Below are 26,718 nucleotides of genomic sequence, written 5' to 3'. Positions count from 1 at the left end.
TAATGTACCTTTTTTTTGTAACGCTGGCTACACAGTGTATAGTTACATGTCTACATTCAAAATGTCAACACTATGCATGTATACTATGAACATACAAGCGTTAGGATTAGGATGCACTTATGGCAAAATAGCATTCTTACTGTCGACATGCAAAATGTCAGCATGTTGAACATAACAACATTTCTCATACGTCCTAGAGGATGCTGGGGATGCTTCAAGAACCATGGGGTATAGACGGGATCCGCAGGAGACATGGGCACTTTAAGACTTTAAAAGGGGTGTGAACTGGCTCCTTCCTCTATGTCCCTCCTCCAGACTCCAGTTAGATTCTGTGCCCAGTGAGACTCCAGAGTTTCTCAGACAAAAAAAAGAATTTGTTAGGTTTGTTATTTTCAGGGAGACCTGCTGGCAACTGGCTCCCTGCATCGTGGGACTGAGGGGAGAGAAGCAGACCTACTTCTCTGAGTTCAAAGGCTCTGCTTCTTAGGCTACTGGACACCATTAGCTCCAGAGGGTCCGATCACTTGGTGCGCCTAGCTGCTCGTTCCCGGAGCCGCGCCGTCACCCCCCTTGCAGAGCCAGAAGACAGAAGCCGGGTGAGTATTAAGAAGATCAGAAGACTTCAGTGACGGCAGAAGACGGCTTTTGAGGTACGGCGCCATGCTCCCACATACAGAACGGCACTGAAGGGTGCAGGGGGGGCGCCCTGGGCAGCATAAATCCTCAAAAATACGACTGGCAGAAGTGTATAAAGTGCCTGGGCACTAATTACAGACCCCTGCCAGTATAAATATGCAAAATTAAGCGGGACTGAAGCGCGCCATGAAGGGGGCGTGGCTTAGCCCTCACAGCTCTGACCAGCGCCATTTTCTCTTCACAGAAGCTGCAGAGACGCTGAGCCTGGCCTCCCACACTGCTGTACAAGTAACAGGGTGCAAAAAGGGGGGGGGGCACAAGAGGTTTGGTGCTAATTATTTGATAGTAAAAGCGCTAACAGGACTGGGCAGTAGTTTACTTGCTTCAGAACCGGGATAGGCGCTGGGTTGTGAGCTGGCAGAACTCTCTCTGTGTTTCTCTAACAGGCTTTGTTGTGGGTCTGTCTCCTAGAGCCCCAGTGTGATTGTGGGTGTCGGTACGTGTGTGTCGACATGTCCGAGGCTGAGTGCTCTTCTCCGAAGGAGGCTGGAGTGGGGACAGAAAAGACTGTGGGAGTGACCGTGTCGGCACCGCCGACGGCTGATTGGGTAAATATGTTGAGTGTTTTGAGTGCAAATGTGGCTCGGTTGACTAAGAGATTAGATAAATCTGAGTCTAAGAACCAGACATGGAGGAAATCCATGGAAGATGCATTGTCACAAGCTCAGACCCCTTCAGGGTCACAGAAACGTACATTTACCCAGATAACAGATACGGATACCGACACGGACTCTGATTCCAGTGTCGACTATAGTGATGCCAGATTGTATCCTAAACTGGCTAAGAGCATTCAGTACATGATTGTGGCAATAAAAGAAGTGTTGCATATAACGGAGGACCCTGCTGTTCCTGATACTAGGGTCTGTATGTATATAGGAGAGAAACCTGAGGTAACGTTTCCTCCCTCTCATGAACTGAACGCTCTTTTTGAAAAGGCTTGGGAAAATCCTGACAAGAAGGTACAGGTTCCCAAAAGATTTCCGGTGGCATATCCGTTTCCTTTTGGGGACAGGGAAAAGTGGCAGTCAACCCCCACGGTGGACAAAGCTCTATCGAGTCTATCCAAAAAGGTGGAGCTTCAGTCTCCTGACACGGCAGCCCTAAAGGATCCTGCGGATCGTAAGCAGGAAAATACACTAAAATCCATTTATTTCACTATGGGTTCGCTACTCAGGACTGCCGTTGCTTCGGCATGGGTGAGTAGCGCTATTGAAAAGTGGGCAGATAACTTGTCATCTGAGATAGATACCCTAGACAGGGATAGCGTGCTTTTGACTCTGGGTCATATCAGGGACGCTGCAGCATATTTAAAAGAAGCTGTAATGGATATTGGCCTTTTGGGATCAAGGGCCAATGCCATGGCAGTCTCAGCTAGGAGAGCATTGTGGATTCATCAATGGAATGCTGATGCTGACTCTAAGAAGGTGATGGAGTCTTTACCATTTAACGGTAGTGTCTTATTTGGTGACGGCCTCACTGACCTGGTATCTACGGCTACTGCGGGTAAGTCGTCATTTTTACCTTATGTTCCTGCACAACAGAAGAAAACGCCCCACTATCAGATGCAGTCCTTTCGGCCCAATAAATTCAAAAAAGGATGAGGGTCCTCCTTCCTTGCTGCGAGAGGAAGAGGAAGGGGAAAAAGGTCACAGGCTGTGGCAAGTTCCCAAGAGCAGAAGTCCTCTCCGGCTTTTACAAAATCAGCCGCATGACGCTGGGGCTCCTCTGTGGGAGTCCGCACCGGTGGGGGCACGTCTCAAACTGTTCAGTCAGGTCTGGGTGCACTCGGACCTGGATCCTTGGATATTAGAAATAGTAACCCAAGGGTACAAATTAGAGTTTCAAGACGTGCCAGCTTCTCATCTAGAAAGGGAGGTAGTATGCGCTGCAATACTAAAGCTGTGTCAAAATCAAGTCATTGTCACAGTTCCCCCGTCACAACAGGGGGAGAGTTTTTATTCGAGTCTGTTCGTGGTCCCGAAGCCGGATGGCTCAGTCAGACCGATTCTAAACCTAAAATCCCTCAATTTATTTCTGAAAATTCAAATTCAAGATGGAATCTCTCCGAGCAGTGATCTCCAGTCTGGAGGAAGGGGATTTTATGGTGCCGGTCGACACAAAGGATGCTTACTTGCACGTTCCCATATATCCTCCACATCAGGCATACCTGAGGTTTGCTGTTCAGGATTGTCATTACCAATTTCAGACGTTACCGTTTGGTCTGTCCTCAGCACCAAGGATTTTCACCAAGGTTATGGCGGAAATGATGGTTCTCCTGCGCAAGCACGGAATTACAATTATCCCATACTTGGACGATCTCCTCATAAAGGCGAGATCCAAGGAGCAATTGATGAAAAATGTTGCGCTCTCACTGACGATTCTGCAACAACATGGTTGGCTCCTAAACTTGCCAAAATCACAGTCAGTTCCGACGACATGGCTGTCGTTCCTGGGTATGATTCTGGATACAGAATTACAGAGAGTTTTTCTTCCAGTGGAAAAGGCTCTGGAGATACAGAACATGGTAAAACAGATTCTGAAACCAGCAAAGGTGTCAGTTCTTCAATGCACTTGGTTGCTGGGGAAGATGGTGGCAGCCTACGAGGCCATTCCGTATGGCAGGTTCCATGCCAGGGTGTTTCAGTGGGACCTGTTGTACAAGTGGTCCGGGTCTCACCTGGACATGCACTGGAAAATAATCCTATCTTCCAGGACCAGGATCTCCCTTCTGTGGTGGCTGCACAGTTCTCACCTTCTGGAGGGACGCAGGTTCGGGATTCAGGAGTGGATCCTGGTGACCACAGATGCAAGTCTCCGAGGCTGGGGAGCAGTCACACAGGGGAGAAACTTTCAGGGAAAATGGTCAAGCCAGGAAGCTTGTCTGCACATAAACATTCTGGAATTAAGGGCCATTTACTACGGCATTCTGCAAGCGGAACATCTTCTTCATGGTCTGCTCGTCTTGATTCAGTCAGACAACATAACAGCAGTGGTGTACATAAATCGCCAGGGCGGAACAAAGAGCAGAGCGGCGATGGCGGAGGCCACGAAAGTTCTTCGCTGGGCGGAAAGACATGCAAGCGCTCTGTCAGCAGTCTTCATTCCAGGAGTGGACAACTGGGAAGCAGACTTCCTCAGCAGACACGATCTCCATCCAGGAGAGTGGGGTCTTCATCAAGAGGTCTTTGCAGAAGTGACAAGTCGTTGGGGAATTTCTCAAATAGACATGATGGCGTCCCGCCTCAACAAGAACCTTCAGAGATATTGTTCCAGGTCGAGGGACCCTCAAGCAATGGCGGTGGACGCCCTAGTGACACCGTGGGTGTTTCCGTCGGTCTATGTGTTCCCTCCACTTCCACTCATTCCAAAGGTGAGAAAGATTATAAGAACAAGGGTTCAGGCGATACTCATTGTTCCAGACTGGCCAAAGAGGGCCTGGTATCCAGATCTTCAGGAGTTGCTCATAGAAGATCCCTGGTCTCTTCCTCTACGGGAGGACCTGTTACAACAAGGTCCGTGCGTGTATCAAGACATACCGCGGCTGCGTTTGACGACATGGCGGTTGAACGCCAAATCCTAGCCAGAAAGGGTATTCCCAGTGGCTAGAAAGGAAGTAACGGCGAAGCATTACCACCGTATTTGGAGAAAATATGTGTCTTGGTGTGAGTCCAAGAAGGTTCCTACGGAAGAATTTCAGCTGGGGCGTTTGCTCCATTTTTTGCAAGCAGGTGTGGATGCGGGCCTAAAGTTAGGCTCTATTAAAGTACAAATTTCAGCCTTATCAATTTTCTTCCAGAAAGAATTGGCCTCCCTTCCAGAAGTTCAGACCTTCCGTGAAAGGCGTGCTGCACATCCAACCTCCATTTGTGCCTCCTGTGGGCCCGTGGGATCTTAATGTGGTATTGCGATCCCTGCAATCTCATTGGTTTGAACCTTTACGTAAGGTTGAGTTAAAATTCCTTACTTGGAAAGTAGTCATGTTGTTGGCCTTGGCATCCGCAAAACGGGTATCTGAATTGGCGGCTTTGTCTCACAAAAGCCCCTATTTAATCTTCCATGCTGATAGAGCAGAGTTAAGAACTCGTCAGCAATTTCTGTCAAAAGTGGTTTCATCATTTCACGTAAACCAGCCTATTGTGGTGCCAGTGGCTACTGGCGCATTGGCGGAATTGAAGTCTCTTGATGTTGTCAGGGCCCTAAAGATTTGTCGCCAGAACGGCTCAACTTAGGAAAACAGAGGCTCTGTTTATCCTGTATGCTGCCAACAAGATTGGAACTAGTGATGAGCGGGTTCGGTTTTACTCGGTTTTACTCGGTTTTACTCGGTTCTCAAAACGGCATCTTATTGGCTCACGGATGTCACGTGTTTTGGATAGCCAATAAGATGCCGTTTTGAGAACCGAGTAAAACCGAGTAAAACCGAGTAAAACCGAACCTCGCTCATCACTGTAACGCCTTATTCCAAGTAGACTATTCCGCGCTGGATCTGTAATACGATTCAGCATACTCATTCTACCGCTGGATTGCCATTACCGAAATCAGTAAAGACCCACTCTACCAGGAAAGTGGGCTCCTCCTGGGCGGCTGCCCGTGGAGTCTCGGCATTACAGCTCTGCCGAGCAGCTACTTGGTCGGGTTCAAACACTTTTGCAAAATTTTACAAGTTTGATACCCTGGCTGATGAGGACCTCATGTTTGGTCAATCGGTGCTGCAGAGTCATCAGCACTCTCCCGCCCGTTCTAGAGCTTTGGTATAAACCCCATGGTTCTTGAAGTGTCCCCAGCATCCTCTAGGACGTATGAGAAAATAGGATTTTAATACCTACCGGTAAATCCTTTTCTCTTAGTCCGTAGAGGATACTGGGCGCCCGTCCCAGTGCGGACTCTATCTGCAGTTATTAGTTATGTTTACACTTGTGTTGTGTTGTAGTCAGCCTGTTGCTGACGTTGTTCATGCCGTTGACTGGAGTTTTGTTAACTGCCATGTTGTACGGCGTGTTTGAGGTGTGAGCTGGTATGTGTCCCACCTTAGTTACCTATAAATCCTTTCCTCAAAATGTCTGTCTCCCTGGGCACTGTTCCTATAACTGGAGTCTGGAGGAGGGGCATAGAGGGAGGAGCCAGTTCACACCCCTTAAAAGTCTTAAAGTGCCCATGTCTCCTGTGGATCCCGTCTATACCCCATGGTTCTTGAAGTGTTCCCAGCATCCTCTACGGACTAAGAGAAAAGGATTTACCGGTAGGTATTAAAATCCTATTTTTATATGTGTCATACAGCACACATACTATGTTATCTTATTTCCTAACAGTTATTTGTTTAGTACCTACATATTATGGGGAGGCAATCACGAAACCACCTGTCGGTATCCCGGCGGGCACAATGCCGCCACCAGAATCCCGATAGGCGGTGAAATGCCGCCGCCTGAATACCAGCGCCACCTGTGGCAAACGCAGCCAACCACCGTACCCGCAGTGTGGCGAGCGCAACCAGTCCGCAAGGGGCTTTCTGTCGCTCGCCCCGCTGCCGGCATACTGGTGGTTGGGATGCCGCTGTCGGTAAAAGGCATGTATGCCATATTATGCAGCACCTTACAGAGCATATGTAATCATTCACACAGTGAGGGTAATTCTGAGTTGATCGCAGCAGGATTTTTGTTAGCAGTTGGGCAAAACCATGTGTACTGCAGGGGAGGCAGATATAACATGTGCAGAGAGCGTTAGATTTGGGTGTGGTGAGTTCAATCTGCATGGCGTATTGAGGCTAGATGTATGAGGATGCATCTGTGTGCAAAGAATGCACTAAAGATAAAGCAGTTATAGATTTCTTACTCTACGAGGCGTGGCTATTAAATAACTAGACTGTACTTATAAAAAAATAAACCATACTTCTATTACATGAAAAAAAAAGTTCTAGAAACTTTGGGGGAAAGAATCAGAAGAAAGAGATCATTGTTGTGGCAAAATGGTTTCATCCTCCTTCAGAAAAATGCACCAGACCATACAGCTCTCTATATGAAGCAGGTTTTGCCCGAGAAACTGATTGCAGTACTAGAATGCCCTCCATGCTCACCAGACCTAGCATTGTGTGACTTCTTTCTTTTCCCTAAAGTCATGCCTGTACTCTGGGGAACCCATTCTGCATCAGTTACTGGGGTAAAGAAGAAAACGACAGAGCTGTTGAGACAGTTGACAGATAATGAGCTACAGCACGGCTTTGACCAATGGAAAATAAGAATGCAGCGGTGTGTAGCTGCAGAAGGTAAATTATAGCATCACTCTCATTATTTAATAGCCACACCTAAACATGGTTCAAGAAGATAAAAACATGTTGAGCACTTGAAGGCTACAGCTGTACATGAGAAAGTGGGCACAGTTTGTTTTCGCTAAGCAGGCCACAATGGTCCTGATTCAGGTGTGGTTGGAGGTGGCGTTGATGCTCTTTACTTGGAAGCAGTAGCAATGCACTAGCATGGTAATGCAGCAGATGCGTATGGTATAAGTAGATGCATTCTGCTTGCATTACTGATCCAAGCCTGCCACCGCAGTTCCTGCTAAAAGGCCAGTAAATCTCTGTCTCCTGACAGAGATCCTGGCCTCAGTACTCCCCCAAAACCGCCCCTCCCAGCCCCCAAACAGCTGCATACTGTCGATCTCTTGACGTCTGCAGCCGTAGTGTATCCACCGATGCAGGACCCACACTCCACATGTGCAGTATGGATCCAGTACATGCTCAAAGTACCGGACATCGGTAGTTTGTGCTATGTGCCTCAGGTCTGACGAGATCTGAATTAGGCCCATTTGTTCACTGTTTATTTGTACACTTTAATAACCTTACCTGTTCTTCAAGTATTTAGTCAAATGGTTAGTGATGTCACAGGCTCCATCCATACATGAAAGTCCTCTACAAAAAAAATTGAGAACTTATTGGAATTTGCTTTTATATGAACGATTATATTATCAGTGGTGGCAGCGGCCAATCTCTTGATTGCTTCGTGATGGTAGGTTTATCTTCTACAACTGTGCTAGAGTTCATGCCACTTATTAAAGCAATATAATATCCAGTGGCTGCTGCCCGTGGGCTGCAGCCATAGGCGTACGCAGGAGCCAGGATAAGAGAAAAGGAGAACCATGATGGTGCCAATATCTATAAAGGCCCATACACACTAGAAGACTTGAAAGGTGTGAAAGATGAACAATGTGGAAGATGAGCAATTTCCCTTGAACTCCCTGACAAATGAGATTGAGCGTACACACTTTCCGGTCTCTAGGTCGACCACACAACAAATGCTGCAGGAAAAAGTTAGATATTTTGTTTTGCGTGGCGAAGTGCAATTATACTGTAAAGTGCTGCGCGCCGTGCTGTCTTTGTTTTCAGCTCTTCTAGTTGTAAAGAGGTCAAACCACACATCCTGCTAGTAAGTTCAGCAAACACCTGTGTATATTGTCAGCCTTGTGCTTGGATCTCCGCCAGCTGAAATTATTTTGTGTTTGAGTTGGCAGATGTTTTGTTTTTTTCCTCCTTTTTGACGGAGGAATGCCAATCATGCCTCCTTGTGATTGTATAGAAACGTTGAATTAACTGGCGGACAAATCAGTGGTGCGGGGCAGCTTTCATTGCAGCTGTAAATCTGGCTTCTGATAGTCTCTTTATTTTCTGTGTTTTTTGTTTTTTCCCCCAGTGCACTGAAACCTCATTCTTTTTTGAAACTCAGAACAAAGTGGCTTGTAAACATCTGTGGAAATGTTGCGTGGAACACCACACCTTCTTCAGGTTGGTTATCTTATTCAATGTGTGTCATTGCTGAATCAAAAAAGAACTCATGATATTGTTATAAATCATGGGTATTCAACCTGCAGCCCTGCTGGGATGTGTAGTTCCACACCAGCTGGATGGCTGCAGGTTGAAGACCCATGCTCTAAATTATCGCAGTTTGTGAGACAAGACCGTACAGTCTTCTATCTCTGTTTTTTTATTTCCTATCTATTCTGAGTGGGGTCTGGGGTCATTCTTCTACAGGACAGAGATTCCCAAACATCTTTCAATGGAAAAAAAAAGCTTTTTCTTAGTTACAGATAAGAGTAGGCTTACCATACTATCCCTGTAAACCGGGACACACATGGATTACACAGGTTCTGTGGCTGATTAAAACCAAGTGAAATTTAGGCTTGAAGTCAGCCAGCCACAAACCCTGTGTTTCATGAGTGTCCCAGTTTAAAGGGACAGTATGGTAATACTAATAGAGGATTGATTATTGATTATTATGCCCATACTTTAATCTTTAAAGTTAAATTGAGTTTGTTACAATCAATAGATTCTCCCTACACTTGGAAGTTGGGTGTGGTAAATTGTAGCCTATATCTTATGTGAGTTTTCATATTTCCATCCTCGCATGAGCTGCAGATTTTTAGCGTCAATACTATGTATTGTCCCATGGACAATTTTTACTGTCTTTGTCGCAAGCTTCCTGGTGGGCTCCCTAACAAGACCCTTCTCATGTGGATGCTCCATTTTGGAGAAGAGACTTCAACTTCAGAGCTATGCATAACTATTTCTGTAGGATGGACTTGTCAGAGCACTGTGACCTGGGGTTGTTCAAAGTCTGAAATCTTCTATTCTTACCCTTATTGGCGTTTTTCAATAAAAAAAATTTTTTTATTTACTTTGAAATATTTAATAAATATATATATATATAATAAATATTTAAATGATGATGCTCTTGTTTGGAAATGCAGTAACCAATCAGTCACCCAGACAATTATATTTATTTGAAAATCATTTGAAACACTTTAATTGTACAGAGGTAGATTTTATATAACCACTGAAGATAACAGATTCCAGGAGGGATTATTACAGATGTATTATTAAATGTAATAAATTATCTCTTTTTATTTGCAATCAAGAAAAAAAAGTTTTATTTGTGTTTTTTTTTCTTTTCTTAAGAATAATGGGGCAGATGTATTAACCTGGAGACGGCATAAGGAAGTGATAAACCAGTGATATGTGCACGGTGATATAGGCACCAGCCAATCAGATCCTAACTATTAATTTACATATTGGAGCCGGTTGGCTGGTGCGTTTATCACCTTGCATATATCACTGGTTTATCACTTCCTTATGCCTTCTCCAGGTTAATACATCTGCCCCTAAGTATTTTGTGGTAAGAAATCCAATGATGAAGAAAGATTTCTTGACTTGGGGAATGGGGCCTTCAATAATTTTGAATGGTAACTTTAGATGTAAATATTACCTGTTTAGTAAATTGACGGCTATAATGTTACATGATTTGTGTGCATTATAGTTATTTTATGGATAGATTCAGCGTGGCCAGAGCGGAGAGGAGACAGCCAGCCCATGGTCCCAGCACCTGTGCAATGGAACTCGCAGGTGCCAGGCACGGAGCATGCGCAGACATTGTGGTGCGACTGCGCATGCGCAAACTCCCGTCTTCTATGAACTGTAGCCCATTGATATCGGACTGTGCTGCGCGAAATGCAGGGAGTGGCTTCCTACAGGAGGTCAGCTCTCTGCTTAATTCAGCCTGGTCTGGCAGTCCCAGAGAGAGGAAACACCTCCCAAAGGGACTGCCTGTAGTGTCTGTGACTGACAGCGAGGACTTCACAGCCAGTCACAGTGAAGTCAGTGCAGTCACGGACTGCATCTGACTCACCGGACACTGGGAGGGGTGGCAGATTTTACTGGGGAGGGGAGGCTGCAGTTCTGCCCACAGGTAAAATCCATCACTGGATAGATTTATTTGACTGCTATAATCTTACATGTGCTAATTGTTCCTTCCTAAACAAGGTCTTTTAAACAAGACTTAAGGATTCTTGTTCCTTGTCTAATCTTTGTGTTCCTCACGTGTATCTCTTGTGTGGACGGATATAAAGTACCAACCAACCAGCTCCTGTCATTTTTAAAACTCAGCCTGTAACTTGGTTCCATCCAGGGACCGAGTGACAGGAGCGGGCAGAGCAACCCCGAAGCAAGTACTTTAAGCAAGATCTGCGAGTCCTCCTTAAATGTCCTCGGTCATGAGCGGTCAGTTTCCCAATGCTCGCTCTGCTTGCTGTCCTCTCTCCATAGGGGACACTGTCCCAAACCAGCTTCTTCCTCTCTGCGACTGGCTGCACCATGGGAAAGATATGGACTTACCCTATCACCTCTTTTACATGTGGTCACGCACAGGGGCGTCAGAACGTTTTTCAGTTGGGGGGGGCAAGATAAAATCTCAATTTGGCGCCCCTAATTTATGGCCACCTTAGACAGGTCACTTGTACCTGTACGAAACTCTATGGAGTAGCAGTGAGTGAGTGACCCCGTATATACATTATGTCTGGTAGAGCTCCCTTACACACAATATGCCCGGTAGAGGGCCTAATTCAGAACTGATCGTAGATGTGCTAAATTTAGCACATCTACGATCAGTTTCTCAGACATGCCGGGGACGTCCAGCACAGGGCTAGTCCACCCAGCATGTCTGGCTCTCCCCCTCCCCGCACGGGTGTGATAGCATCGCATAGCGGTGAGGATTTTGCACCTGGCTAGTATCTCCCTTCCAACGCAGCCGCCGCGGCCCGCCCCCGCAATGGACCAGACACACCTGCGTTGTCTGGACCGCACCCAGCCAACGGTGTTCTTACGCCATTGGCATGCCCTCTCCCGCCCCACAACCATCTCTTTCTCTCAATCAGGCAGAGGTGATCGCAGCCCAGAGATGCTGTCAGCATTTCACTGGGCTACCGGGGTGCGAGCGCACTCCACAAAGGGATTCAGACTGTGATCACTGTCGCTGCAGCAATCCAGTCTGAATTACCCCCAAAGCCCCTTATATGCATTATGTCTGGTAGAGCCTCTTACACACATTATGCCTGACAGAGCCCATTATATACACTGTAGAGCGTCCCCAGTGCCAGTTATACATATATGCCCCCAGTGCCAGATATACATACATAAATGCCCCCAGTGCCAGATATACATACATAAATGCCGCCAGATATACATGTCCCCAGTGCCAGATATACATATACTGTATGCCCCCAGTGCCAGATATACATATTTCCCAGTGCCAGATATACATATATACCCCTGAGCCAGATATACATAAGTATATGCCCCCAGAGCCAGTTATACATACATGCCCCAGAGCCAGATATACATATATGCCCACCGCACATCACTGATATATGCCCCCAGAGAGGTAGATATATATATATAGATATATAGATATATATATATATAGATAGAGATATATATATATATATATATATATATATAGGTATATTTCTCTATCGTCCTAGTGGATGCTGGGGTTCCTGAAAGGACCATGGGGAATAGCGGCTCCGCAGGAGACAGGGCACAAAAGTAAAGCTTTCCGATCAGGTGGTGTGCACTGGCTCCTCCCCCTATGACCCTCCTCCAAGCCAGTTAGATTTTTGTGCCCGGCCGAGAAGGGTGCAATCTAGGTGGCTCTCCTAAAGAGCTGCTTAGAAAAGTTTAGCTTAGGTTTTTTATTTTACAGTGAGTCCTGCTGGCAACAGGATCACTGCAACGAGGGACTTAGGGGAGAAGAAGTGAACTCACCTGCGTGCAGGATGGATTGGCTTCTTGGCTACTGGACATTAGCTCCAGAGGGACGATCACAGGTACAGCCTGGATGGTCACCGGAGCCTTGCCGCCGGCCCCCTTGCAGATGCTGAAGTAAGAAGAGGTCCAGAATCGGCGGCAGAAGACTCCTCAGTCTTCTAAAGGTAGCGCACAGCACTGCAGCTGTGCGCCATTTTCCTCTCAGCACACTTCACACGGCAGTCACTGAGGGTGCAGGGCGCTGGGAGGGGGGCGCCCTGGGAGGCAAATGAATACCTAGTTTGGCTAAAAATACCTCACATATAGCCTCCGGAGGCTATATGGAGATATTTAACCCCTGCCAGAATCCGTTAAGAGCGGGAGACGAGGCCGCCGAAAAAGGGGCGGGGCCTATCTCCTCAGCACACAGCGCCATTTTCCCTCACAGAAAGGCTGGAGGGAAGGCTCCCAGGCTCTCCCCTGCACTGCACTACAGAAACAGGGTTAAAACAGAGAGGGGGGGCACTAATGTGGCGATATGCTTATATATATTAAGATGCTATAAGGGAAAACACTTATAAAAGGTTGTCCCTATATAATTATAGCGTTTTTGGTGTGTGCTGGCAAACTCTCCCTCTGTCTCTCCAAAGGGCTAGTGGGTCCTGTCCTCTATCAGAGCATTCCCTGTGTGTGTGTGCTGTGTGTCGGTACGTGTGTGTCGACATGTAGGAGGACGATGTTGGTGAGGAGGCGGAGCAATTGCCTGTAATGGTGATGTCACTCTCTAGGGAGTCGACACCGGAATGGATGGCTTATTTAGGAAATTACGTGATAATGTCAACACGCTGCAAGGTCGGTTGACGACATGAGACGGCCGACAAACAATTAGTACCGGTCCAGACGTCTCAAAAACACCGTCAGGGGTTTTTAAAACGCCCGTTTACTTTAGTCGGTCGACACAGACACAGACAGGGACACTGAATCCAGTGTCGACGGTGAATAAACAAACGTATTCCTTATTAGGGCCACACGTTAAAGGCAATGAAGGAGGTGTTACATATTTCTGATACTACAAGTACCACAAAAGAGGGTATTATGTGGGATGTGAAAAAACTACCATAGTTTTTCCTGAATCAGATAAATTAAATAAAGTGTGTGATGATGCGTGGGTTCCCCCCGATAGAAAATTATGGGCGGTATACCCTTTCCCGCCAGAAGTTAGGGCGCGTTGGGAAACACCCCTTAAGGTGGATAAGGCGCTCACACGCTTATCAAAACAAGTGGCGGTACCGTCTATAGATAGGGCCGTCCTCAAGGACCAGCTGACAGGAGGCTGGAAAATATCATAAAAAGTATATACACACATACTGGTGTTATACTGCGACCAGCGATCGCCTCAGCCTGGATGTGCAGAGCTGGGGTGGCTTGGTCGGATTCCCTGACTAAAAATATTGATACCCTTGACAGGGACAGTATTTTATTGACTATAGAGCATTTAAAGGATGCATTTCTATATATGCGAGATGCACAGAGGAATATTTGCACTCTGGCATCATGAGTAAATGCGATGTCCATAACTGCCAGAAGATGTTATGGACACGACAGTGGTCAGGTGATGCAGATTCCAAACGGCACAAAGGTGTATTGCCGTATAAAGGAAGAGGAGTTATTTGGGGTCGGTACATCGGACCTGGTGGCCACGGCAACTGCTGGAAAATCCACCGTTTTTTACCCTAAGTCACATCTCTGCAGAAAAAGACACCGTCTTTTCAGCCTCAGTCCTCTCGTCCCTATAAGATCATATCTGCCCAGGGATAGAGGAAAGGGGAGAAGACTGCAGCAGGCAGCCCATTCCCAGGAACAGAAGCGTTCCACCGCTTCTGACAAGTTCTCAGCATGGCGCTGAGACCGTACAGGACCCCTGGATACTACATGTAGTATCCCGGGGGTACAGATTGGAATGTCGAGACGTTTCCCCTTCGCAGGCTCCTGAAGTCTGCTTTACCAAGGTCTCCCTCCGACAAGGAGGCAGTATGGGAAAAAATTCACAAGCTGTATTCCCAGCAGGTGATAATTAAATTACCCCTCCTACTACAAGAAAAGGGGTATTATTCCACACTATATTGTGGTACTGAAGCCAGATGGCTAGGTGAGACTTATTCTAAAAAAATTTTTTTGAACACTTACAAAGGTTCAAATCAAGATGGAGTCACTCAGAGCAGTGATAACGAACCAGAAAGAAGGGGACTATATAGTGTCCCGGGACATCAGGGATGCTTACCTCTATGTCCCAAATTTGCCCTTCTCACTAAGGGTACCTCAGGTTCGTGGTGCAGAACTGTCACTATCAGTTTCAGACGCTGCCGTTTGGATTGTCCACGGCACCCCGGGTCTTTACCAAGGTAATGGCCGAAATGATGATTCTTCTTCGAAGAAAAGGCGTCTTAATTATCCCTTACTTGGACGATCTCCTGATAAGGGCATAGTCCAGGGAACTGTTGGAGGTCGGAGTAGCACTATCTCGAATACTGCTACAACAGCACGGGTGGATTCTAAATATTCCAAAATCGCAGCTGATCCCGACGACACGTCTGCTGTGCCTAGGGATGATTCTGGACACAGTCCAGAAAAAGGTGTTTCTCCCGGAAGAGAAAGCCAGGGAGTTATCCGAGCTAGTCAGGAACCTCCTAAAAACAGTGCATCATTGCACAAGGGTCCTGGTAAAAATGGTGGCTTCCTACGAAGCAATTCCATTCGGCAGATTTCACGCAAGAACTTTTCAGTGGGATCTGCTGGACAAATGGTCCGGATCGCATCTTCAGATGCATCAGCGGATAACCCTATATCCAAGGACAAGGGTGTCTCTCCTGTGGTAGTTATAGAGTGCTCATCTTCTAGAGGGCCGCAGATTCGGCATTCAGGATTGGATGCTGGTGACCACGGAGCCCAGCCCGAGAGGCTGGGGAGCAGTCACACAAGGAAAAAATTTCCAGGGAGTGTGATCAAGTCTGGAGAGTTTTCTCCACATAAATATACTGGAGCTAAGGGTAAATTTATAATGCTCTAAGCTTAGCAAAACCTCTGCTTCAAGGTCAGCCGGTATTGATCCAGTGGGAAAAACATCACGGCAGTCGCCCACGTAAACAGACAGGGCGACACAAGAAGCAGGAGGGCAATGGCAAAAACTGCAAGGACTTTTCGCTGGGCGGAAAATCATGTGATAGCACTGTCAGCAGTGTTTCATCCCGGGAATGGAAACTGGGAAGCAGACTTCCTCAGCAGGCACGACCTCCACCCGGGAGTGTGGAAACTTCATCGGGAAGTTTTTTCCACATGATTGTAAACCGTTGGGAAATACCAAAGGTGGACATGATGGCGTCCCGTCTGAACAAAAAACGGGACAGGTATTGCGCCAGGTCAAGAGACCCTCAGGCAATAGCTGTGGACGTTCTGGTAACACCGTGGGTGTACCAGTCGGTGTATGTGTTCCCTCCTCTGCTTCTCATACCTAAGGTGCTGAAAATTATAAGACGTAGAGGAGTAAGAACTATACTCATGGCTCCGGATTGGCCAAGAAGGACTTGGTACCCGGAACTTCAAGAGATGCTTACAGAGGTCTTATGGCCTCTGCCGCTAAGAAGGGACTTGCTTCAGCAAGTACCATGTCTGTTCCAAGACTTACCGCAGCTGCGTTTGTCGGCATGGAGGTGGAAAGCCGGATCCTAAGGGAAAAAGGCATTCCGGAAGAGGTCATTCCTACCCTGGTCAAAGCCAGAAAGGAGGTGACCGCACAACATTATCACCAAATGTGGCGAAAATATGTTGCGTGGTGTGAGGCCAGGAAGGCCCCACAAAAAAAATTTCAACTCGGTCGTTTCCTGCATTTCCTGCAAACAGGAGTGTCTATGGGCCTCAAATTGGGGTCCATTATGGTTCAAATTTCGGCCCTGTCGATTTTCTTCCAGAAAGAATTGGCTTCAGTTCTTGAAGTCCAGAAGTTTGTCAAGGGAGTATTGCATATACAACCCCCTTTTGTGCCTCCAGTGGCACTGTGGGATCTCAACGTAGTTCTGGGATTCCTCAAAATCACATTGGTTTACAACCAGTCAAATCTGTGGATTTGAAGCATCTCACATGAAAAGTGACCATGCTCTTGGCCCTGGCCTGGACCAGGCGAGTGTCAAATTGGTGGTTTTTTCTCAAAAAAGCCCATATCTGTTTGTCCATTCGGACAGGGCAGAGCTGCGGACTCGTCCCCAGTTCTCTCCCTAAGGTGGTGTCAGTGTTTCACCTGAACCAGCTTATTGTGGTGCCTTGCACCTACTAGGGACTTGGAGGACTCCAAGTTGCTAGATGTTGTCAGGGCCCTGAAAATATGTTCCAGGACGGCTGTAGTCAGGGAAACTGACTTGCTGTTATCCTGTATGCACCCAACAAACTGGGTGCTCTTGCTTCTAAGCAGACTATTGCTAGTTGGATGTGTAATACAATTCAGCTTGCACATTCTGTGGCAGGCCTGCCACAGCCAAAATATGTAAAGGCCCATTCCACAAGGAAGGTGGGCTCATCTTGGGCGGCTGCCCGAGGGGTCTCGGCTTTACAACTTTGCCGAGCAGCTACTTGGTCAGGGGCAAACACGTTTGCTAAATTCTACAAATTTGATACCCTGGCTAAGGAGGACCTGGAGTTCTCTCATTCGGTGCTGCAGAGTCATCCGCACTCTCCCGCCCGTTTGGGAGCTTTGGTATAATCCCCATGGTCCTTTCAGGAACCCCAGCATCCACTAGGACGATAGAGAAAATAAGAATTTACTTACCGATAATTCTATTTCTCGGAGTCCGTAGTGGATGCTGGGCGCCCATCCCAAGTGCGGATTATCTGCAATACTTGTACATAGTTACAAAAATCGGGTTATTATTGTTGTGAGCCATCTTTTCAGAGGCTCCGCTGTTATCATACTGTTAACTGGGTTTAGATCACAAGTTGTACGGTGTGATTGGTGTGGCTGGTATGAGTCTTACCCGGGATTCAAAATTCCTCCCTTATTGTGTACGCTCGTCCGGGCACAGTACCTAACTGGCTTGGAGGAGGGTCATAGGGGGAGGAGCCAGTGCACACCACCTGATCGGAAAGCTTTACTTTTGTGCCCTGTCTCCTGCGGAGCCGCTATTCCCCATGGTCCTTTCAGGAACCCCAGCATCCACTACGGACTCCGAGAAATAGAATTATCGGTAAGTAAATTCTTATTATCTATCTATCTACCTCTCTGGCGGCATATATCAGATATAGATATATATCTGATATATGCCCCCAGAGAGGTAGATATATATATATATATATATATATATATATATATATATAGAGAGAGAGAGAGAGAGAGAGAGAGAGAGAGAGAGAGAGAGAATGGTCAAGAGTCTGGCAATTACAGTTTAATGCCAAAAAATGCAAAATCATGCACTTGGGTCTCAAAAATCCTAAAGCTAAATACAGTATTAATGGCACTATACTGGAAACTACTGAGGAGGAAAGGGATCTAGGAGTCACTATTTCAGATGACTTAAAGGCAGGTAAGCAATGTAACAAGGCAATGAGGAAGGCTAATCAGATGCTTGGCTGCATTGGGAGAGGAATCAGCAGCAGAAAGAAAGAAGTAATAATGCCACTGTATAGGTCATTGGTACGGCCTCATCTAGAATACTGTATTCAGTTCTGGAGGCCATATCTTCTAAAGGATATTAATACATTAGAAACTGTACAAAGGAGGGCAACTAAAATGGTGCATGGCCTACATCACAAAACATACCCAGAAAGACTAAGAAATCTCAATATGTATAGTTTGGAGCAGAGAAGGGAAAGGGGGGACATGATAGAAACTTTCAAATATATGAAGGGTTTTAACAAAGTCCAGGAGGGAAACATTCTCCAAATGAAGAGAAGCAATAGGACACGAGGACATGCACTGAGACTGGAGGGGGGGAGGTTCAGGGGAAATTTGCGGAAAAATTATTTCACAGAAAGGGTAGTGGACAAGTGGAATAGCCTCCCATCAGAGGTGGTAGAGGCTAAGACAGTAGAGCAATTTAAACATGCATGGGATAGACATAAGGATATCCTTACAAAGAAATAAGGATCAAATAAGGTTAGTGATAAAAAAAAATATAAAAAAAAAAAAATAAGGGGCAGACTAGATGGGCCAAGTGGTTCTTATCTGCCGACAAATTCTATGTTTCTATGTTTTTATATATATATATAAATAATATATATCTATCTACCTCTCTGGGGGCATATATCAGATCTATCTATCTATCTATCTATCTATCTATCTATCTATCTATCTATCTATCTATCTATCTATCTATCTATCTATCTATCTATATCTGATATATGCCCCCAGAGAGGTAGGTAGATAGATAGATATTATATATGTATATCTGGCACTGGGATCATGTGTATAACTGGCTCTAGGAATATATATATATACACACACATACACTCCCCTAGAGCCAGTTATACACATGTTCCCAGTGCCAGATACATATATGCCCCATGAGCCAGTTATACATAGGTCCCCAGTGCAAGATATACATATATGCCCCCAGAGACAATTATACATATGTCCCCACAGTGCCAGGAACACATACCCCCACAGAACGTTGACTGGTTGGCTGGCTGGCCAGGTAGGTGGGCGGGCAATCAGGAGCGGGCGGCCCCCGCATTTTCAGTGTCTCCCCTGCGACATCCGTGGCCGGCCCCAGCAAAGCTTGCGCATATGTAATGAGCGGCTTGACGTCATGACGCTCCGCCGCTCATTACATATGCGTGATCAGAGCAATACGGGAGGAGCAGCAGCAGCACTGACTGTCACTGCCAGACAGTGACAGTCAGTGAATCGCGGTCCGCGGCTGAAGCGCCCGTTATGTGTGGCGCCTATCTCAGCCGCGTACTGTGGCGGCAGGCGCCTCTCTCATGTTTGGGGGGAGCGAACTGCCCCCTTGCCCCCCCCCCCCATTCCGACGCCTCTGGTCACGCATCTTCACCTCATCTGTAGTGATTTTTTACAGAGAAAAGTTGGAGGGTATGTTCCTATGATTTACACGGGTTCTGTGGCTGATTAAAACCATGTAAGATTCAGGCTTGAATTTAGCCAGCCACAGAACCTGTGTAATTCATAGGTATCCCGGTTTAAAAGGATATGGCTAGCCTATTATAACTGCTATAGAAAACTCAATTCGTTATCATTTGTAAAGTCTCTGCAAGTTAATTTTAAACTTCCCAGGTTATTTAGCTACAGACAGCTTAGTTGTGCACTGTTAGCCTTCATGGTTCACCCAGTGCACTCCGGAGCACCACCCATAACCTAAAAGTCTGCATCCAGCAGGTGTATAAAGGGGGAAAATTCTTTAGGAGGCAACTAGAAAAGTGTAAACATAATGAAATCCAGCCTATGCTCTTTGGTACCAACCTTTTATAATGGAATAAAAGTTTCAATTTTTTCATGTAAATCATCTCTTGGTTTATCCTTATTTATGGTTCAAATAACTCTTGGAAACATACTGTGTATAAAATGTACTTTGCCACCCAACGTCTATACTTTTAATAAGACCCATTTGATGAAGAAGCCATTTATTGGCACACATTAGTGAGAGTTGCTATATGGGGCTCCGTGCTTTGGGGACAGAGGAAATGAACAAGATTGAGGCCCCTAGAGTGCTATAGACTGCCATTCCAATTATAAATAGAGGTCTCTAAGGGAGAGGGGGGTTATTAATCAAATCTCAGATAAAGAGAAATTTGTAATAGATAAAGGGGGTCATTCCGAGTTGATCGCTAGCTGCCATTGTTCGCAGCGCAGCGATCAGGCTAAAAATCTGCATTTCTGCACATGCGTATGCACCGCAATGCCAACGCGTGACAAACTGGTACAAAGTCCTTTGTGATTTTGCACAGGTTGTAGCGACGTTTCCATTCGCACTGGCGGCCGCAAGAAGATTGACAGGAAAGAGGCGTTTCTGTGTGTCAACTGACCGTTTTCATGGAGTTTTTGGAAAAACACAGGCGTGCCAGGGAAAACGCAGGCGTGACTTGGCGAACGCTGGGTGGGTGTGTGACGTCAAAAGCCAACCTTCCAACGTTAGAATCAACATACACGAAGAGTAACTACAGGGCTGGTCTTGTTTTGCACAAAATGTTTTCTCTTACGTCCTAGAGGATGCTGGGATCCATTTTAGTACCACAGTACCATTTTAGTACCACTGTTCCGCAGGAGCCTTTGGCACTTTAAGACTTTTCAGCAGTGTGAACTGGCTCCTCCCTCTATGCCCCTCCTCCAGACCTTAGTTTAGAAAATATGCCCGGGAGACTGGATGCACACTAGTGGAGCTCTACAGAGCTTTGCTGGAAAAAGACTTTCTTAGGTTTTTTATTTTACAGGGAAGCTGCTATCAACAGCTTCCCTGCTTTTTGGGACTTGGGGGGGGGGGGGGGGGGGTGAGTAGGAACCAACTTCTCAATTAGTTAATGGTTCTGCTTCCGCTGACAGGACACCATTAGCTCCTGAAGGGTACTGAACACAGCCCAAGCCTGGCCAGCGTTCACTCCCACAGCACTGCCGCCACCCCCTAACAGAGCCAGAAGTCAGAAGGTTGGTGAGTATATTACCGGAGTCCTGCAGAGAGGGGATCCTCTGGTCATCGTTGGTGGCATACAGGTATACGCGCAGCGGCGGGGCGCTATGCGCCATGTTTTAAAACCTTACTCTCACTGGCAAAAAGGGTACATACATGTACAGCCGCTGATGTGCCATCCCCGGCCAGTATAAATATTACATTGCTGAGGCTGAAGGGCGGGGCTTCTCCTCAGACTTGCCAGAACACTCACTGGGTGCCATTTTCTCCTGCAGAAACTCCAGTTTAAAGCTCCTGAACACTGTTTCTCCTCATGACAACGCTGACACAAGTACAGAGTCTTATAGAAGGGGCAGAGAGTGTTCATTATTATTAGGTCTGTTGGCCTATTATTGGAATATGCGCTGTAAGTGGGTAATATTTCCACAATTCACAATAAGGCGCAGTGTGTGGACTGGCAAATCCCTCTGTGTCTCTCTGACAGACATAAGTGTGGGTCTGTCCCCAATAGCTCCCCTGTGTGATAGGTGTGTGTGTGTGTGTGTGTGTGTGTGTGTGTGTGTGTGTGTGTACAAGTGTGTAACATATCAGACATTGGGGAGGGTTCTTCCCAGGAAGAACACATTTTAGATACAGGGTAAATGAGAGGGTAATGTGGTGGCCCTTCCCTCTCAGAAGGAGCAGGAGTGGGTGAGAATGTTGCAAAAGTATATGTCAATGCTTGCAAAGAAATTCTCTGAGTCTGAACAACAGACTAAATATTGGAGGCAGTCTGTGGAGGATGCTCTGTTTACTGACCCCTCCATATCATCCACTCGGGTCCCATCCAGTTCCCAGAAAAGGTCTCTGGCCCAGATAATTCAAGGGGACACAGATACAGATTCCGACTCTGACGTCGACACTGGGGATGTGAGAGGGGTAGACCCCAAATTAGCCAAAAGCATACAGTGTATGATAGTTGCTATAAAGGAAGTGTTGGAGTTTCTTGAAACAACACTGGTCCCAGAGGAAAAGGATTATTTTAAATTAAATAAAAAGCAGGTTGTGACTTTTCCTCCTTCAAAGGATTTGAATGCGTTCTTTGAAGAATCCTGGGCTAACCCTGAGAAGAATTGTACCCTTCCCAGAAGGATACGTGTAGCGTACCCTTTCCCTGAGGAAGACAGGCACAAATTGAGACACCCCCAATGATAGACACCTCAGTTTCTCGGCTGTCTAAGAAAATAGTTTTGCCTGCCCCTTGTTCAGCCTCTTTAAAAGATTCAACTGACCGTAAATTATAAACAACCCTAAAATCCATATATACGGCTAGCGGAACGGTGCTCAGGCCCACCATTGCTTGTGCATGAGTAGGTAACGCTGTGGAAAAATGGTCTAACAACTTGCTTGTTAACATAGACAAAGTTGACAGGGATGAAATAGTCTTAACTCTCAGTCATATCAAAGATGCTGCAGGTTACTTAGTTGAAGCTATGAAGGATATTAGGTTGCTGAGCTCAAGATCCTCCGCTATGGCGATTTCAGCCCGCAGGGTGCTGTGTATCCGCTAATGGAATGCTGATGTGAAATCAAAAAAGAATATTGAGGCGCCTCCTTACAATGGAGAAGCTCTCTTTGGAGACAAGCTGGATGCCATGATTTCAACAACTACATCAGGCAAGTCAGCATTTCTGCCTTCCGCAGCTGCTCCACCTAGGAAAGGATTTCATTCTCATACGATGCAATCCTTTCGGCCCAACAAGTCCAAAAAGGCAAAGGGTACGCCCTTCTTCGCAAGAAGAGGGCAAGGAAGAGGCAAAAAAAATAATAATCTACAACACCATCAGGCTCGCAGGAGCAGAAGTCAACAGCTACTTCTGCTAAAACCTCAGCATGACGCTGGGGCTCCCCTGCGGGAGTACGATCGGGTGGGTGCACGTCTACTGTCTTTCAGCCAGGTCTGGATTCACTCAGATCTGGATCCTTGGGTATTGCAGATAGTATCCCAAGGGTACAAATCGGAATTTCAGAACCTTCCCCCATGCCGATTTTTCAAATCAGCCTTACCAGCTTCTGTTCAGGACAGAGCAAAAGTGCTGAACGCAATACTGCAATTATGTCAAGACAACGTAATTTCCTTATGTCCTGTGTCACAACAGGAAAAATGGTTTTATTCAAGCCTGTTTGTAGTGCCGAAACCGGATGGCTCGGTCAGACCGATTTTAAACCTAAAGACTCTGAACCTTTATTTGAAAAGGTTCAAATTCAAGATGGAATCCCTGAGAGCGGTGATCTCCAGCTTGGAGGAAAAGGAATTTCTAGTACATGTTCCCATCTACCCGCCGCATCAGGCTACCTGAGGTTTGCGGTGCAGGACTGCCACTACCAGTTCCAAACATTGCTTTTCGAGCTCTCCACGGCTCCGAGAATATTCACCAAGGTGATGGCGGAGATGATGGTTCTTCTTCGCAAGAAAGGAGTAAAAGTCATCCCATACTTGGACGATCTCCTCATACAAGCGAGATCCAGGGAGAAACTAGTGCAGAACATTGCACTTTCCCTGACGGTGCTTCAACAGCACGGTTGGATCATAAACCTTCCAAAATCACAATTGGAACCCACAATGAGGTTATCATTTCTGGGAATGATATTGGACACGGAAGAACAGAAAGTATTCCTTCCAGTGGAAAAGGTTCTGGAGATCCAGAGGATGATCAAAGAAGTTTTAAAAAATTCTCATTGCTCCAGTCTGGCCAAGGAGGGCTTGGTATCCAGATCTTCAGGAGTTTTTACTGGAAGATCCTCAGCCTCTTCCTCTTCGCGAGGACCTGCTTCACCAGGGGCCGTTTGTTTATCAAGACTTACCGCGGCCGCGTTTGACGGCATGGCTGTTGAGCGCCAGATCCTAGCCCGTAAGGGTATTCCCAATGCAGTCATTCTCACACTTATTCTGGCCAGGAAAGGGGTAACGTCCAAACATTACCATCGTGTTTGGAGAAAATATGTCTCTTGGTGTGAATCCAAGAAGTCTCCTGCGGTGGAGTCACAGGCATGCGCAGAGACTGACTGGCGGGTGCCGCTCCGGACTTCCCCCCCTCCACGGCATTATAGTGTTCTCTCACATCCCCTGTCCTGGATATAGACTGCTCACCTGGGTGGCCCAGGTGAGCGGACCAGGTGAGCAGTCTATATCCAGGACAGGGGAGGTGAGAGAACACTATAATGCCGTGGAGGGGGGGACGTCCGGAGCGGCACCCGCCAGTCAGTCTCTGCGCACGCCTATGGGTGGAGTTTAAATTAGGACATCTTCTCCTATTTCTACAGGCGGGTGTGGATGCTGGCTTGAGATTAGGGTCTATCAAGGTCCAAATTTCGGCCTTGTCCATTTTCTTTCAGAAACAGTTGGCTTCCCTTCCTGAGGTCTAGACGTTCGTGAAGGGGGTTCTGCGCATCCAACCTCCCTTTGTGCCTCCTGTGGAGCCATGAGATCTTAATGTGGTGTTGCAGTTCCTTAAATCGGACTGGTTTGAGCCTCTACAAGAGGTAGAGTTGAAGTTTCTCACTTGGAAAGTGGTCATGCTGTTGGCCTTGGCCTCAGGCAGACGAGTGTCTGAATTAGGGGCTCTGTCACACAAGAGTCCTTATTTGATTTTTCATGAAGATAGAGCTGAACTGCGGACGTGTCAGCATTTTCTTCCAAAGGTTGTGTCTTATTTCCATATCAACCAACCTGTGGTGGTGCCAGTGGCTTCTGACACCTCAGCCGTTTCAAAAGTCCTTGGATGTCGTCAGAGCGTTGAGGACTTATGTTGCAAAAACGGCTCGGATAAGGAAAACAGAATCTTTGTTTGTCCTCTATGACTCCAACAAGATTGGGGGTCATGCTTCTAAGCAGACTATTGCGCGCTGGATCAGAGGTACCATTCAGCACGCTTATTCCACGGCAGGATTGCCATTACCGAGTTCGGTAAAGGCCCACTCTACAAGGAAAGTGGGTTCTTCCTGGGCGGCTGCCCGGGTGTCTCGGCGTTGCAAATTTGCAGAGCAGCTACTTGGTCAGGGGCAAACACGTTTGCTAAGTTTTACAGGTTTGACACCTTGGCTGCTGACGACCTTCAGTTTGGTCAGTCAGTTCTACAGGAACATTAGCCTGTACTGGGAGCTTTGGTACATCCCCATGGTACTAAAATGGACCCCAGCATCCTCTAGGACGTAAGAGAAAATAGGATTTTAATTACCTACTGGTAAATCCTTTTCTCGTAGTCCGTAGAGGATGCTGGGCGCCCGCCCAGTGCTCATTTTTCCTGCAGAATTACGTTTTATCTTTTTACACAGGTTCTCATGTGTTAAAATGTTCACAGCTGTTGCTGTTGCGTTATGCATGTACGTTAGCATGGGTTATGTTGAAAGCCATGTTAGGCGGCATGTTTTGTATGGTGTGAGCTGGTGTGAATCTCGCCACTAGTTTAATGTAAATTCTTCTCTCGAAGTTGTCCGTCTCCTCGGGCACAGTTCCTATACTGAGGTGTGGAGGAGGGGCATAGAGGGAGGAGCCAGTTCACACTGTTGAAAAGTCTTAAAGTGCCAAAGGCTCCTGCGGAACTGTCTATACCCCATGGTACTAAAATGGACCCCAGCATCCTCTACGGACTACGAGAAAAGGATTTACCGGTAGGTAATTATAATCCTATCTTTGCAGGCGCTCTGTTCCACAGGCGTTCGCACTTCTGCAAAACGAAAATACACTCCCAAGTGGGCGGCGACAATGCGTTTGCACGGCTGCTAAAAACTGCTAGCGAGCGAACAACTCGGAATGACCACCAAAGTACCAGCCATTCAGCTTCTGCTTTAAGTGTTACAGCCTGGGTTTGAAAAATTGGTAACAAATTGGTTTGTTACTCAATCTCTCGCAATTCTCTCTCTCTCTCTCTCTCTCTCTCTCTCTCTCTCTCTCTCTCTCTCTCTCTGTCTCTCTCTCAGCTTTGATACATACTCCCCTAACACCCTGTTCTGTTATATCAGAAGATTTAAAAATAAATAAATAAAATAGACACACATGTACATAAACTTTATCCCAAAATGTTATAAGACTTCCCAAAACCCTTGTTTACCACTTTAATCAAAGCATATATTTCCTCCTTTCTTGAGCAAAATGGGTCCACATGAAGAATGACTTTTATGCACTCTACAAAGTACTGATGGCAGAATTCATAGCCAGTAGCTGGGTCCCTGGCAAGTCACAGGCGGTTACTAAGCTGGCCACTATTTGTAGTGTGCAGCGAGTCCTCTTTTTGTAATGCCAGGTGCCACTAAGTGTAGGGTTGGGAAACTGACTTTTTTCAGTCACGGTCAAAATTTTACATTTATAGAGGAAATAATTTGGTATGCGGACTCTGGGTCGACACCCATTATGTCGACACCCATTGGTCGAAAGTGACTAGGTCAACACTAGAAATAGATCGACACGGCCATTAGGTCGACATGAACAAGGTCAACATGCAAAAAAGGTCGACGTGAGTTTTTCACTTTTGTTTTCTTTTTCATACTGTACAATCCACGTAGACTACGATTGGGAACAGTAACCTGTGCTGAACGCAGCGGTAGCGGAGCGAAGCGAGCCATGCGAGGGGACACGGTGCACTAATTGAGGATCCTGGTCATTTTACGCAGAAAACTACACCAAAAAAACATGAAAAACTCAGGTCGACCTTTTTTCATGTCGACCTTGTTCAAGTCGACCTGATGGCAGTATCAACCTATTTCTAGTGTCGACCTATCCACTGTCGACCAATGGGTGTCGACCTAGACACTGTCGACCCTGAGTCCCATACCCAATAAGTTACCGCTTACTTTAGA

At 46.5% G+C, this 26,718-nt stretch overlaps 1 protein-coding gene across 5 annotated transcripts in view; it reads left to right on the top strand.

The window, feature by feature from the left end:
• Positions 1-26,718, top strand: part of EPB41L4A (erythrocyte membrane protein band 4.1 like 4A) — a 419,914-nt gene that overhangs the window by 306,472 nt on the left and 86,724 nt on the right. For all 5 annotated transcript variants that reach the window (XM_063964124.1, XM_063964123.1, XM_063964121.1 and 2 more), the window contains one exon: positions 8,376-8,467. In XM_063964124.1, coding sequence (XP_063820194.1) covers positions 8,376-8,467 — 92 coding nt within the window. The remainder of the gene's footprint in view (positions 1-8,375; positions 8,468-26,718) is intronic.

This window comes from Pseudophryne corroboree, chromosome 1, assembly GCF_028390025.1.
Source record: "Pseudophryne corroboree isolate aPseCor3 chromosome 1, aPseCor3.hap2, whole genome shotgun sequence".
Taxonomy (NCBI): domain Eukaryota; kingdom Metazoa; phylum Chordata; class Amphibia; order Anura; family Myobatrachidae; genus Pseudophryne; species Pseudophryne corroboree.
This window is presented reverse-complemented; position numbering and strand designations above follow the sequence as displayed.